General features: G+C 40.8%; 1 protein-coding gene across 1 annotated transcript in view; it reads left to right on the top strand.

Moving 5' to 3' along the window:
• The window catches only part of LOC137652223 (cytosolic Fe-S cluster assembly factor NUBP2 homolog), a 52,078-nt gene that overhangs the window by 21,691 nt on the left and 14,115 nt on the right, over nucleotides 1–16,272 (top strand). Inside the window, exons 2-4 of the mRNA XM_068385454.1 lie at nucleotides 2,776–2,980; nucleotides 12,705–12,817; nucleotides 13,535–13,643. Of these exons, the coding sequence (XP_068241555.1) occupies nucleotides 2,776–2,980; nucleotides 12,705–12,817; nucleotides 13,535–13,643 (427 nt within the window). The remainder of the gene's footprint in view (nucleotides 1–2,775; nucleotides 2,981–12,704; nucleotides 12,818–13,534; nucleotides 13,644–16,272) is intronic.

Below are 16,272 nucleotides of genomic sequence, written 5' to 3'. Positions count from 1 at the left end.
ACGGAGTTGACAGCAACATGATTATCGGGTAAGTATATTCAAAAATTTATTTTACTAATAAAAATAACATTTTTCATTAGTAAAATAAATTTTTGAATATACTTACCCGATGATCATAAATTAAAGGACCCACCCTTCCTCCCCAATAGAGACCCAGTGGACAGAGGAGAAAATTGGTTCTATGTTGACATCGAGTACTTGAGTACCTACTTGACAGATGGCGCTGTTGATGTACACCCCCACCTGTATAGCGATCGCTGGCGTATTCCGCCCGTAGGTTTTTTCTGTCGGGCAGCAGAGCTGACAGCTATATGATCATCGGGTAAGTATATTAAAAAATTTATTTTACTAATGAAAATAACATTTCACACAGTTTTGCAGTATAGCCATCTCACTGCATACAAGCTTCCCTTGTGATTTGTCAACTTTCAAAAGGGAATGACGCCACATTCTAACTTGTCCAAATGAATACTAGTATGGAATTGTCTCTGTATGATGGTATCTCTGCACATGATGACAGGCCATTTTTTTGTTACCAGAGTTGTGAAAAATATGATCACCTCTGCTAAAAGATACAGGTATATTCATTTATAATAACGTCATTATAAAGATCTAAAGTTATTGCGAGGATGTATATCACCTTTTTCCTACATAAAATAAAAACCATCGTCCTTTAGGTTGGGAATTTGTTTTCAGCATGAGCTGAATGGCTGTTGAATTTTCTTAATAAGCAGTTAAGCGACCTGGGAGCGAGGATGAGGAGCCCCGCCCCCTTATCTGTCAAAGTGTCTTCTTATGTTTTTTCCTATATTGAGCACAGCCATACTGATGTGCCCTTATTAGAACTTTCCATTTTTTTTTTTTTTTTTAATAAGTAAATACAGTACTGGCTGTTGATTGTTATGATGTGAAACAAAAGACACTCATATGTGGGAGGATGGACTTTACATCTGGTTTCTTTGCTCTTGCTAGGGTAATGATTGTTCACAATCATCCCCCTGTGCCGTGGCCTCCTAAGCTGTGTCATGTTTCTCTTCCTCTTGTTATTATATGAGTTTTATCCTCTTGTTATTTTCAAGTTATCATAGTTTATGAATGACAGATTTATTTTAATGTTATTAAAATTCCTAAACTTCTTTTCTAGTTTTTCCTTATTTCTTTTCCTCACTGGGCTTTTTTCTCTGTTGGAGCCCTAGGGCTTATAGCATCCTGCTTTTCCAACTAGGGTTGTAGCTTAGCTAATAATAATAATAATAATAATAATAATAATAATAATAATAATAACGACATCGACAACGACAATGACAATGAAAATGACAATAATAATAATAATAATAATATCTGCTGTGGTTCCTCCTCCCTAGATTTAGGGCAGCCCCGGGACTGAAGAGATGTGTTGCCCCGGAGTTGGGGTGAGGGTTCTCCTTGAATGTTCCCTGGGCCTATCACACCTCCCCCCCCCCCCTGTCCCTTGTGCTTTCACCCCAACTCTTGTGCTTGGGGCATCTGGGACATCCACTTCCCTGTAAGTGTGACTACTCATACCCTGACAGTGTTCCCCAATGTTTTGGTTTCTGTTGGTTTCTCCCTTTGAGGAGAGTGGTTGTCTGAGTCTCTCAGATTTTGACATCTCTGTTTGCAAAGCCTGAAGGGAGGGTTGGAAAGAGGAAGATATGTGCGCATTCTTCCTCTGACTTCTCTTCCTCGTCATCCCCTTTGACTTCCTAATCTGTTTACACTGCTTCTTTTAAGAACAAGTCAAAGAAGTCCAGTCTGCTGTAGTCATAGGAAGGGCTCCTGATTTCACTTGATTGTCTCCCTGCCCCGTGGGGAGGGAGCCGTGGCCCTGTATTTTTTATAAAGGTTGGCAGCTCCTGTTGGATCCATGCAGTAACACTTGTCCAGTGAGGGTGACGATGGGGTTTCTGCTTGTACGCAACATTTCGCATCTCCATGTGTTGCATTTGGTTTTTTCTTTGATGATTATGATGTAATTGAAAAACTCTGTGAATGGAAGAATTCTTGGGCAACAGAGTATTTCAAGTCAACAGAAAAGTGGAAAGTGAATGGTCTGTCATCAAAGCCTACTACGCATAATGGTATGTATGTTTTGATTAGGTTTCTGATGGTAAGGGGGTGAATAAAATGTGATGTATGCATATGTTTTTGTCGTGAGATATAATGGGGGGATCTAGGTTTGTTTGTGAACTATTGAGCTTATAATAACCTTAGGTATTATGTATATGCAGCACCGATAAAGAAATTTATGCAAGTGATTGTTGAATTACCGGTACATGCAGTTAGGGGATCTCAGTCGACGAGTTTGTCATTCCTGCATTTTTGTTTTTTATTGTTATCATTATCATCATTACTATTATTTATTATTATTAGTGTTGTTTTATTATTATCATCATCCTTTTATTATCATTACTACTGCAGTATTATTATTATTGTTATTATTATTATTACTATTATTACCATCATACTTTTATATTATTTTTGCTATTATATTATTATTGGCTGCAAGTAAATGTTGATATACTGGCGAAGGGGGTTCTTAAGCGGTATGCTGGGGTAGGTTGCAGTGCAACAATGCAGTAGCGAAGGGGTTAATAAAAAGAAAATCTTCCAAATACATTTAACAATTTATTTTCCTCACTGCATTTTAACAAAGAGTAAAGTACCTGTACCACATTTTATGCTGGAGTGGTATTTGCTTAAGTCATTACTCAGCATTTTTAGTAATACATTTTGTAATCTTTTGATTTCTTTCAGATCCTGTTTTGGAAGGTGTAGGGGATACCTTACTAGTTTTATCTGGAAAAGGTGGTGTTGGGAAAAGTACAGCAACTGTACAATTGGCATTAACATTGAGAGCTGCAGGCCACCGGGTTGGTATCTTGGATGTAGATTTGTGTGGACCTTCAATACCAAGAATGCTTGGAGTAGAGGGAAAAGATGTTCTAACACATCCGAATGGGTCAGTTATGGCTGTGATTTTCTTGCTTGATATTATGGTGTTAGAATTTAATATGGTGATACAGTAGGTTACTCATTTGAGGCATCACATGGTTGCAAGCCTCTCGTACCATCTCTCAGGGTTTAGAGAAATTTGTCTTATTGAAACATTATGATAAATTTGTAGACTCAGCTGCTTAGTATTCATTGTTTTAACCCTTTTACCCCCAGGCTATTTGGAAATTTCCAACTCTTAACCCCCAGGGGGTTATTTTTTTCCCAGCACATTTTGCAGTATATTTTTTTTAAATTGCTTTAACAGCCTTAATTTTTGTTATAGAGAGGTCAGGTTGGTCTCATTCTCTCGGAAAATGCCTGAATTTTTTCAAAAAATTATCAAAAATATGAAAATAATATTCCGTTTAGCACGACTTGTGCAGTAACCCGCATTTTTTCTAGTGCTCTCGATTTTTGGATATTTTCTAGTGAATTATGGCTTCTTCGTCGGTTTCCCAGGAGACACCGTCTAAGTTAAGTACCAAGCTGGGTTTTACTGTGTTTTGAGCAATCTAGATCGTTTAATATTTATATTATAGGAGTTATTCTCTTCGTTCATACCGATCTTGCTTGATTTCACTACAGTTGGTACTCCTGTTTTTGAGAGCTTTTAATTTTCACTTGCGGTGTTACTATGTGTATTATTTTTATTATCAAATATTATTTGTTATTGTGAATATTCATTATTTAGCGTTTAGAATCCTCGTGGTTCAATTTTTGGGCCGATATCATTTACGTATCGCTATGGCTGCCGGCCGTGCTAAGGCGGCAATGTTATTTTAGCCATCAGGTGTGTCTTTTGTGATTTAATTATTTATGTTGCATGCCTTGCCCAAAAATTTTCTATGTGTTTATTCATATATTTAACGCTATTATTTTTATTATAATGAATATTTGTGCCATTACTCCGTTTGATCTGTCTGTTGGGGATCGTCAGTTGGTAGCCCTGCTGCCTCGTATCACGTGATCCTCCCCCACGCTCCCCCTCTAGCTAGGTGGGAGGCTAGGCTTCTCCCCCCCTCCACTAAGGGACCGTTGCCTTCCCTCCTTTTAGAGGGGGTAGTTAAGTGTTTATGGACTTTGTCCTCCGGGTGGCCCGGCGGTTTAGTCTCTGTCTAGTCTGGTTGGCCACCGGTCAACAGAGTTGGATCCCGGTGCACCCTATTTTATATTCACTTTTCATTCTGGCTTATGTTATACGAAACCCTCCGGGTTCGATTGGCAGTTCTTAGTTACAGTTCCGCCCCCCTATTATTTTATAACATTTCCTATGATGATTATATATGACAGATCACTACCCCGGAGTCTCTAAAGGAATTGGTATTGAATATACCTTTATTTCCCGGCCCGGGGTCTACCCCACCCCGGGAAATCAGACACTATGTGTCTTAATTCCTTGTTATTGCATCCTTTTTTATGCTCCCGGCTTGACCGGAATGGATGGCTATACTTTAGTTTCAAGTTAGACTTATGTTTAGGCCCGGGACCCCCGGTCCCGCCCCTATGTAAGAATATTACAGTCAAGCTCTAACCTTGCGTTAGACCTATGTTAGGCCCGGGTCCTCCGGACCCGCCCCTAAAAAAAAAAAAAAAAAAAAAAAATTTATTTTTTATTTTTTACAGTCTAATCTTGTGTTAGACCTATTTTAGGCCCGGGTCCCCCGGACCCGCCCCTACTTAACAGAATAGTACAGTTAAGCTCTTTTCTTGTGTTAGACCTATGTTAGGCCATTTAAAGAATAGTACAGTTAAGCTCTAATCTTGTGTTAGACCTATGTTAGGCCCGGGTCCTCCAGACCCGCCCCTAATTAAGAGAATTACAGTTTCTCATATACTATTCTTTTTACAGATGGTGCATTGTCTGACGCCGGCCTGTGCAGCTGTTCTGCACCAGCCTTGTGGCCACTCCGTCTGCCGATCTCACGCCCCTTGTGGGGTTCGACTGGAAGACGTTGTGGTATGGCACCCGGATAACTGTGTGATTTGCTTTGACCTCATCACTACCCTTGGATCTGACTCGGTGAGTCCCGTTGGCTATATTGCCTTCTTATTTTATTTACTATTAGTAAGATATCTATGGTCTTGAAGGACCATTGGGAGTCTCCCTTTTATAATTCCCCCTATTATTTCAGGCATCCCCGGAGCAAAAGTCTGCGGCTCGGGCCACACTGAAGGTGTGGATTGGTGGGTTTGCCCGGAATGTAAAGTCTAAGCGGCCGTACGTCCTATCTGAGGACTACTGCACCATGGTTTACCCCAACGCCAAGTCTTCAGCTGCTGTGGCTAGGCATGTGGCAGCTCCCATCATTGCCCACATTGATGCCACTATAACGGGTCTCATCGACCCAGAGCAAGATCCATCGGACGCCCCCGGAGGTCTGGAGGACAATGTTGCCTCCATGAACCTGGACGTCGAACCAATGTTGCTAGACGAGCCGGATACAGGTAGGGTGGTAAGTGAGGCAGGTGTGTCCGGCGCTGAGATTCCTATCCTCAGCCCCGCTCTTTCTTCTTCTTCTGATCGCTCTTCCTTTCTTGGATTTTCTGGGGACCGTGATTCGTCTCAACGTTCATACCCGGTTCCCCCTAAGGATAAGTCTACTTCAAGGACCTTACCCAAAGCTCGCAAGCCTCATAAGACTTCTCATGGCTCTAAACATGGTACGAACCCGTCTTCAAAGACCTCTGGTTCCTCCTCTAAGTCTCACGACCCGGGAGTTCCTTCCGCCCCTCCTGCTGCTAGCCCGGGCCTTTCCGAATCAGCTATGCTTCGCATCGTGTCGGAGATGCAGGAAAAGTTGGTTTCGGAGATGCAGTCGAGGATGGACACGATGTTCTCTAACTTCGGTCAGAGAATTGGGGCTTTAGAGCAAGGAGCTCCGGAGAGAGTCCAAAGCTCTCTCATACCGGATGCCTCTAAGCTCCTGCCGTTTGCCAAGAACAACCCCTGGCGGATGGCTCTTCATTCCCCGTTCTCAGACGGAATGTTGACTCTGGAGGGCCTTGGCACTCGTCCTCTAGAGGACTTTGAATTCTTTCCTCCGGGTCTGGCATTTCCATTTCATGGTTATGCCAGACTTACCGAGGAAGCTTTAGTCCGATTAGACAAGGTCCCCAAAGAGACGGTCATCTTCCCGAAGGAGCAAGCCCAATCTGTTTGGGCCAGATTTTTGAATGACATCGGCTGCACTAACACCATGCTGACGCCTCATAAAAGCTCCTTTACGATGTTCTTAATAGACAAGACCACCTTGACTCCATGCGTCAATAAGGTGGCAGAGCTTGCCTTTCAATATGCTCTGGAGGAGAAGCCCTTGCCTCCCATCCGAGAGGTGGATCCAATCTCCCTCCTTCTTCCCTCAGGTATTGAGTGTTGGGACAACGTCCATACCACCTTTACCTCCGGCAAGCTTGCAGCAGACTGTGCCTCAGTCTTGTTTAGTGAGAAGCTTCCCCGTCTCCCGGAATCTCTCATTAAACAGGAATATGATTCCCGCCTACGTGTGGGCCGTACTCTAAACCTGGCCACATCCACGGAGTCGATAGCCTTGACTTACGATACGGAGAGTATTTTTAAGTCTCTCAACAAGGCTACGTTACAGTCGTTATATTATGATTTGTATGACTTTGCTACTGCTAAACGCAGATGTCGCAAGCATGTTCTAGCTGAGGCGACGATTAGGCATGAACCTAATAAACTCATCCGGTCCTCCTGTTGGGGTTCAAATCTCTTCCCCGAGGATCTCGTAGAGGAAGTCTTGGCGGAGGCCACTAGGGTTAATCAGAGCCTTAAAGCCCGTTGGGGTTTGACCCCTAAACGCAAGTATGACCCCGCAAATTATCAAGCCCGGGGTAGGAAGAAGCTTAGACCATATACCTCCACCCAGTTCAGGCAACAACAGAGTGCTTCATCCAACTTCCGGCTGCCTCTTCCTCCATCTTCTGTTGCCCCTGCGCAGCCCTCCACCTCTCGGGCTCCTTCGGATGACTATGTCACCGTTCTGCTACCTAAGAGCCAGCTTTCTGGTGCCTCCGCCACTTCCCCTGCCTTTAACCAGTCCTACGAGGCTCATAGCTCTTCCCAGAGTTATGGTAGAGGTAGAGGCTACCACCGTGGCTCTAACCAGAACAAAGGCAGGGGAAGAGCCTTTCGCAGAGGAAAGAACTTCCGAGGCGGACGTGGAGGCAACTCCTCAAACCAATACTGAGGTGCAGCAGGTAGGGGGGAGGCTCTATGCCTTCCGCAACAAATGGAGGTTCAGTCCCTGGGCGTTCAGTATCATCTCCAAGGGACTAGGGTGGAGTTGGATTCAAGGACCTCCTCCTCCGAACAAATTTCGTCAACATTCCACCCCGGACCTGGTCGAATTTGTCCAGGATCTTTTACAAAAGAACGCCATACAAGAAACGAAACATCTGAAGTTTCAAGGTCGGCTGTTCAGTGTCCCGAAGAAGGATTCAGACAAGAGAAGAGTGATTCTAGATCTATCCCTTCTCAACTTGTCCATTCAATGCGACAAGTTTCGAATGCTTACCGTCTCGCAGGTGCGGACCTTACTTCCCCGTGGGGCCGTCACCACCTCTATCGATCTTACAGACGCCTACTATCACGTCCCGATAGCGAGACACTTCCGTCCGTACCTAGGCTTTCGCTTAGGGGACAAAAGTTACTCCTTCAAGGTGATGCCTTTCGGGCTCAACATTGCCCCAAGGATCTTCACAAAGCTAGCAGAAGTCGCTGTTCAGGAACTCAGGAATCAAGGGATTCAAGTAGTAGCCTATCTGGACGACTGGCTCATTTGGTCAGACACCTCCCAAAATTGCCTAAAAGCCACTCACAAAGTCATCCATTATCTTCAATCTCTAGGCTTCCAGATCAACTTCAAGAAGTCCCGTCTTCTTCCAAAATCGAAGTTCCAATGGCTCGGCCTGCAATGGGATCTTATATCTCATACTCTGTGTCTTCCCAGACCCAAGAGGTTAGAGATTGCAAGGAACACCAAACGCTTTCTCAAAGACAAAGTAAGTTCCAGACGGCTTCAAGAGAAGATTCTGGGGTCCCTTCAGTTTGCCTCAGTGACGGATCTTCTTCTGAAGGCAAAATTGAAAGATATCAATCGTGTCTGGCGTTCGAGGGCGAACCGGAAGCTCCGGGACAGGAAAGTCCGCCTTCCTCCCATTCTACGGGAAAGACTTCTTCCTTGGACAAGAGCAAACAGTCTGTCAAAGTCAGTTCCCCTTCAATTTCCGCCCCCGGAATTAATCATTCACACAGACGCATCCCTATCAGGTTGGGGCGGCTATTCTCAGCTCAAGAAAGTTCAAGGTCTTTGGACTCCCTTGTTCCGCCATTTTCACATCAATGTGCTAGAGGCCATGGCAGTTCTTCTAACCCTGAAACGTCTCGCTCTTCCCAAGAAACAACACCTTTGTCTGGTCCTCGACGGCGAAGTGGTGGTCCGCTGCCTCAACAGAGGCGGGTCAAAGTCAGGGCCTCTGAACCATGTTCTAGTAGCCATATTCTCCCTAGCAGCCTCGAACCGTTGGCATCTTTCAGCTGTCCACCTGGCGGGAGTCCGGAATGTAGTGGCAGACGCCCTGTCCCGGACCTCCTCTCTAGAATCGGAATGGTCACTCGATCTAAAGTCATTTCGGTGGATTCTCTCTCAGGTTCCCGGCCTCCAAGTGGACCTCTTCGCCACGGAATCCAACCACAAATTGAGAGTATATGTGGCTCCCAATCTAGACCCTCAGGCTTACGCCACAGACGCCATGTCACAGAATTGGGACAACTGGGAAAAGATTTATCTCTTTCCCCCGGTGAATCTTTTGCTGAAAGTTCTAGACAAACTGAGATCCTTCAAGGGACAAGTAGCCTTGGTCGCACCCAACTGGCCCAAGAGCAACTGGTATCCTCTCCTGCGGGAGTTGAGACTATACCCTCACCCGATACCCAATCCGGTTCTGTCTCAGATAGTACAAACACGCGTTGTGTACGCTTTCTCAAACATTCAGAGCGCCCTAACTTTATGGACTTTATGAAGTTTGCGGCTATGCATGGTGCCAATATTGATCCTCAAAACACCTTGTTCCTAGAATCAGATAAACGGGATTCCACCATCCGTCAGTATGACTCTGCAGTTAAAAAGTTGGCAAAATTTTTAATAGACTCAGACGTGATCTGTATGAACTTGAACCTTACAGTCACTTTCTTTAGATCTTTATTAGAATCAGGTCTGGCAGCCAATACTATCACCACTATTAAATCTGCTCTGAAAAAGATCTTCCTAGTGGGTTTTAACATAGACTTAACCGACTCTTTGTTAGCTTCAATTCCGAAAGCTTGTGCCAGACTGAAACCGGTTACTCGTCCTACCCCGGTGACCTGGTTCCTTAATGACGTACTCAAATTGGCTTCTGATACCATTAACAGTTCTTGTGATTACATGCCCCTTCTCAGGAAAACACTTTTCCTAGTGAGCTTGGCTTCCGGGGCAAGAATTTCTGAATTGGCAGCCTTGTCGAGAGACCCGGGTCATATTGACTTTCTGCCTTCAGGAGAGGTCCTTCTTTCTCCTAACAAATTCTTTTTGGCTAAGAATGAAGACCCTCAAAACAGATGGACCTCCTGGAAAATTGTTCCCCTCACGCAAGATCCGTCGCTGTGCCCTGTCACTACTCTTAGGTCTTATCTATCCCGGACCTCCTCTAACTCCTCGGGGCCTCTATTCGTTAGAGAACAGGGCGGTACCTTTACTATTAAAGGGATCAGGCAACAAATTTTGTATTTTATTAAACAAGCTAACCCTGACTCTTTTCCTCTTGCACATGATATCAGGGCGGTTGCCACCTCGGTGAACTTCTTTCACCACATGAATTTTACAGACCTTTCCAGGTATACAGGGTGGAAATCACCGTCAGTGTTCAAGAAACACTACCTTAAACATTTGGAAGCCCTAAAATTTTCTACAGTAGCCGCAGGGAGCGTAGTTACTCCCGAGTAACTCACAGGTTAATGCCTTGACTCTTTATCTCTCCCTCTTACCTGCCTCATTTATACCCTATTGTATTCGTTGGTCTCGCACCTGAATACTGTTATTATATTTGTAAATTTTTATGCTCCTGAGTATCTGTATATATTATCACTCACGGCATTATTATACCTACCTTATTGGATTTATGTTCATATTTAAGATACCCTTATAATTGTTTTTTGGTACTCATCTCTGATTAAAGCATCCTGTATTTCTCTTACGCTTATGTTTTTTCCTTTATTTTGCAAGTTTGGTGACATTTTTCTCTTGTATAGATTCACTGGGCGGCACAGGTTCGAGCCCAGAAAAGGGATTTTGACGTAGGAAAAATCTATTTCTGGGCGAAGGACCTGTGCCGCCCAGTGAACCCTCCCAGCTCCTCTCCCTTGGAGTCCCCAAACTTTGGGTGCTAAGGAGTTGGGTTCTGAGCGGATGCATTGTAGTAGTACCGAGTGAGGTTGAACGGCTCTCCTCTATTGGGGTTCTCTGTCGTGGATTAATCTAAATAGTGCGGGACCTCTGGATTATACGCCCAATTTTATACCGACACCATTAGGTGAGCGAGCTAGTTAACCTAGCACTCCTTTACATTTTTTCTCTGGTATATTTAGCAGTAAATTACCTAAGAATAAGTGCTTAAATGGAGCTTATTCACTGGGCGGCACAGGTTCGAGCCCAGAAATAGATTTTTCCTACGTCAAAATCCCTTTTTTATAGCATTTTTTTGCAAGGACGTACCGGTACGTCCATGGGGGTAAAGGGATGGCTTTTGTGAAACGTACCAGTACGTCCTTTGGGGGTAAAAGGGTTAAGATGTAGAAATAATGAGCAGTACCTGTACAGTACTAACCATTTTATTATAAGTTTCATTTTATATTGTTAGTAATTTACTTCAGTAATTGATTCAGATTGTCATATGCTATGGTATAGTAGTATTCTCCCAATGTTTAAATCCTGCAATGCAGATAATGATTAAAAATGTTTTTTCCTTTATTTTGCAAGTTTGGTGACATTTTTCTCTTGTATAGATTCACTGGGCGGCACAGGTTCGAGCCCAGAAAAGGGATTTTGACGTAGGAAAAATCTATTTCTGGGCGAAGGACCTGTGCCGCCCAGTGAACCCTCCCAGCTCCTCTCCCTTGGAGTCCCCAAACTTTGGGTGCTAAGGAGTTGGGTTCTGAGCGGATGCATTGTAGTAGTACCGAGTGAGGTTGAACGGCTCTCCTCTATTGGGGTTCTCTGTCGTGGATTAATCTAAATAGTGCGGGACCTCTGGATTATACGCCCAATTTTATACCGACACCATTAGGTGAGCGAGCTAGTTAACCTAGCACTCCTTTACATTTTTTCTCTGGTATATTTAGCAGTAAATTACCTAAGAATAAGTGCTTAAATGGAGCTTATTCACTGGGCGGCACAGGTTCGAGCCCAGAAATAGATTTTTCCTACGTCAAAATCCCTTTTTTATAGCATTTTTTTGCAAGGACGTACCGGTACGTCCATGGGGGTAAAGGGATGGCTTTTGTGAAACGTACCAGTACGTCCTTTGGGGGTAAAAGGGTTAAGATGTAGAAATAATGAGCAGTACCTGTACAGTACTAACCATTTTATTATAAGTTTCATTTTATATTGTTAGTAATTTACTTCAGTAATTGATTCAGATTGTCATATGCTATGGTATAGTAGTATTCTCCCAATGTTTAAATCCTGCAATGCAGATAATGATTAAAAATGACTTTCATTAGGTGAAACTTAGTGCAATAGAGGCAGAGGCAAGTGATAGATTGTTTCCATGCTGCACATTGTCCTATAAACCAGACATATACATATATAATTAGCACTGAAGCTTCTTCCCTCTTAAGCTAAGACCTGGCAATAACTACTGATGAATCAACTGGTAGACTCAAAGGCTTCAATCCTCCCAAATAGTTTGCTTAAAAGGAAAGTAGTGTTTTTCAGTGAAATCTCTCAAACTGTGGGTACAGTTTAAACTTGGGACCCACAGTTTATAAGTCACCAATGATCCATTTAAACTAATCAGGATACATATTGATTTAGATATTGTCATTGATATCTAAAGTAATTTGACATTAAAGACCTATCAAGTGAAATTCATCAACTTCACAAAATGCATTAGGCCTATATCACTGATAGTATAATGTCAAATAAACCACAAAATTTAAGTTTGGACTGTGATAATGGGCTATGTTTATTATTAACCTTTCCATTTATCATATCTTGATGTTTTATTCTCTTACATTCCAAGTTATCCTGAATTATTAATTTTTTCCTGAATTTCATGATGGTTATCAAGGGAAAACAGGCTATTGTAGTTTGTACTTAAGGTGCCACTGATTCGTAGGTCGCATGTGCCATTGTCTTTAACTCTTCAGCCGTTCACTTTGGTCTCTCACTACCTAGCTTTCCACCTTTTAAAATATTACCTTGTTACAAGTTCCACCTGTCACTTTAGACTAAGTTCTTTACTTTAGCCCAATAAGAGTAAAAAAGTATGATTATGTGATCTTGTTTACTTTATAGCGCTGATAAATATAATGATAGCGTATGGGATATTAATGTGCTTATATTGATAAGAATCAACATTAAAGTTGGTAAAAAATTTTCTGATTAAAATCATGTAAATTGTAATTTCAGAAAGTGGGTTCCTGTGTATGTCGATGAGGAAAAGAAACTCGGTTTAATTTCTATTGCGTTTTTTCTTGACTCTAAAAATGAAGCTGTTATATGGAGAGGACCTAAAAAGAATGGTGAGTACAGTGTAGAATATATTGTTCATTAAGTTATTCATAAAGGAAATTTTTAATAAATGTGTCCAACAAAATTTAAGTGGTACATTATTTTTTCTACAACACAAGTAATTAAGTACCCTGTACATATTCATTATCTCATAGATCACACTTGCGAATTTTGAACATTATCATTCATGCTTTTATTTTCTGTTTCCCTTTATGGGATTAGGTATTTACTGTAATGTATTTAGTTCTTTCAATTCTCTTTTGTCTTTTACACTGAGAAATATGATTAATAATCCTTTGTTCCTCCTTATTTCAAAATAAGGTCATCTCCATCTGGATACCACATCTTTCAACAACTTTCTCATTTTCTATAAAGTATAATCTTCCAAACACTTAAGCCATAACTATCAGCCTTTTGTTGTCATACCTCTTTCAAATGGTTATATTTTTTGGAGTCTCCCAACCTTTGATGTTTAAGGAAATGTAAGTCGTATATGCGTATCAGATTTTTCCATAATCATAAAAGTTATGCAGTACTTCATGTTGAAATATTTCATGACAATAGTAGATTATGCTTTGCTGGACATGGGAAAATTTTTTTTATCCCGAATGAAAATTATTGTACTTCATAGACAAATAACAGTTATTGCAATTAGAGATTAGGGCCTCTTTTTGAATGTGCCAACTTTGTATTTTAAGTATGACAATTTTTTTTTTCTTTTTTTGCAGCCATGATCAAACAGTTGTTAACAAGTGTCGACTGGAATGTTGACTACTTAATCATTGACACCCCACCAGGCACATCTGATGAACATATATCAACAATGGAAAATATAAGGTAAGCGACAGTTATGAGTGACTTATTTACATTTGCAGCGTTTTATGCAACAATTCTCTTCCAATTTAAACCAGCGTCCTTGAAAGACTGACCGGAGAGAGAAGGTCCCACTATCTTTCCAATTAAAAAGTACAGGAGATAACAGGTTTCTTACTAGTGTTTACCAGGGATCAAATAAAGAAATGACTACTTAAAAATAGCAAGATGTGCATGCTTAGGGCATCCTCAAAAATGCTTTGAAAGTCTCATTTGCCTTCTTTCTCTTACTCTCAACTCTGTATTGTACTATATATGAATGACATAGCTCTATATTATAATGTTTAGGATGTGTAGGGATACATTCCAATCTTTCCTTTCTTAATATTAGCATTTCTATAGCAGTTGATTTTTATATATTGGCAAAGGAATAATAGGAATTTACAATGAAAGTCTATGACTGACTTTCCTCTCTTGTTAGGTAAAATCTCATATAAAGAGACCATTTCTTCGTTACTAGATTATGGTTTATGAACAATATCTGCTGTTTGCCTAAATTGATTATAGTGCAGTAAGAAACTTTGGTAAACTACCTTGGTGGAATAATCTTGAATTAAATAGTTTATCTGTTTGAGAATCCTCTTTCGGATAGATGTCGTATGGTAATTGTTTTTTTTAAGGCAAAAACAGTAAAGGTTATATATTTTGTGCTACATATTTAGTCTTTGAGTGGCATTTATCAACAGTTTCACCTTTTCCCTTTAAATGATTGGTAAGAATCTCCAGCTTCATTGGTGACTCATAAATATTTTGTGATGCCTGTATGATTGTGCTGTGATAATTGTGTATTCTGCATGTCACTATACAGCAAAAAACATAAATGAGTTCACATCCTGTGCTGTTTTTTATTACTTTGTGCGATAACATGTTGTCTTCATTGATCAGTTTAGTAGTGAAGTATTTGCTATATGCAAGTATAGGCTCACTTGTCTTAAATTGCAGCTATGTAAGGGTTATTGTTTAATGAGAGATTCATTTTTATCGTAATAGATTTTAAATGAATTTACTTGAATACATTTTAGTATTAAATAAGTGGTTATTTACTACAGTTAACCCTCTTTATTCGCTGGTTCTCTCTTCGCGATTTTGCTAATTTGTGATACAGAGAACCTTGTAACCTATTAAATAAAAAATCACATATTCACGGGTTCGCGATAAGTACTCTTGCGGCCCAACGATTTCTAACCAACTGCGCTCCTTTGTACCCGGCCTCCTTCACGAAATTTCCCTCTCCACGCAGCACAACACCCCATTTCTTGCTCACTCGTCCTGTCTTACATCATCTCTCCTCGCGTATGCATCTCTCGCTTTGGTTCTTTATGAGGAGAACCATGTTTTGATGTAAAAATAGATGTATGAGTAAAGTACAAACTCATGTACAGTGTATATATCTTTGGGTAATGTACTGTAGATGTGTGATTCCCTACAGTAATGCACAAGACACGACTTATCAGGAGTTGCATCATGCTTCAAGACTGTGTAGACCTTTGTACGAAAATGGTTAGTGCTCTGTATGAAATATATAAACTTAGTTAATTTTAAATATCATTGTATACATATTGTACAGTACAGTATAACAGTAATGTAAAGTATTTTTTATTAACTATACTGTACAGTTCTGTATGTAAATACTACTGTACTGTACTCTACAATAGAAAATGTAGACTACACATGCAATGAGTTGTTTAACAGTGCAAGTCATCCTAACAAACACAGCAAACACTTACCTTACAGTACAATTGATAGGTTAGGTATTTAACCTGTCCTGTTGTGATAGTACTGGACATTTATTACAGTAATATACACTTCAGTATCAGTGTATGTTATATTAGATTGGAGCAACAGTATTTTGTTGTTACAAGTGTCCCAGTGACTAGTGTCACATACTGTACTGTACTGTAATGTAGCCTTACCGTGTACAGTACGTAGTGCACATATGCACATGTACTGTTAACTTACTGAAATGTGTACATTCATTAATACAATGCTTCTACTCTGATATAAACCAAGTAAAAACAATATTAGGCAGTACTTAATGTGTTACTCTACTGCGTGTAGGCAATGGGCAGTGAGTTGTTAGGTTAGGAGAAAACCCACTCTAGGGCAGAAAGTATTTGCAGAGTCTTGGTCTTTGCGCCTGTCTCTGTTACTTAACCCTTGTGAATAGGAGGGCGGACTGTATTGCTATTTGGTATCTGTTCACATAAGACAAAAGCTTTGAACTATATCTTCATAGATTTACAACTTAAAATTGATTACAGTATATTAATATAAAAGCACACCTTTGACTATTTTTTCCTTTGAATATTTTACATCATCTGTTTTTCATTCATAATTAGTTGAGCTTGGATGCTTTAAACTAATTCATGAATATTTACACTTCTGTATTCTGTAATGTCAATATGCATTACATTAAAGCATTGCCAAGAACATTGATGGCCCAAGTGTATTTGGAATATAGTATGACTCACAAAAGTACATCCTACCATCTGGTGGAGCCTGTTTGCATTACCTTTCATCTTTACCATAGGTTTTATATCTGTTACTTTTATACCATGTACTCTATTGTCTTACCATGAACCTTGCATTAATG

The sequence above is a fragment of the Palaemon carinicauda genome, chromosome 13 (genome assembly GCF_036898095.1).
Source record: "Palaemon carinicauda isolate YSFRI2023 chromosome 13, ASM3689809v2, whole genome shotgun sequence".
Classification (NCBI taxonomy): Eukaryota; Metazoa; Arthropoda; class Malacostraca; order Decapoda; family Palaemonidae; genus Palaemon; species Palaemon carinicauda.
Note: the sequence above shows the minus strand (reverse complement) of the source record. Positions and strands in the feature narration are given on the sequence as shown.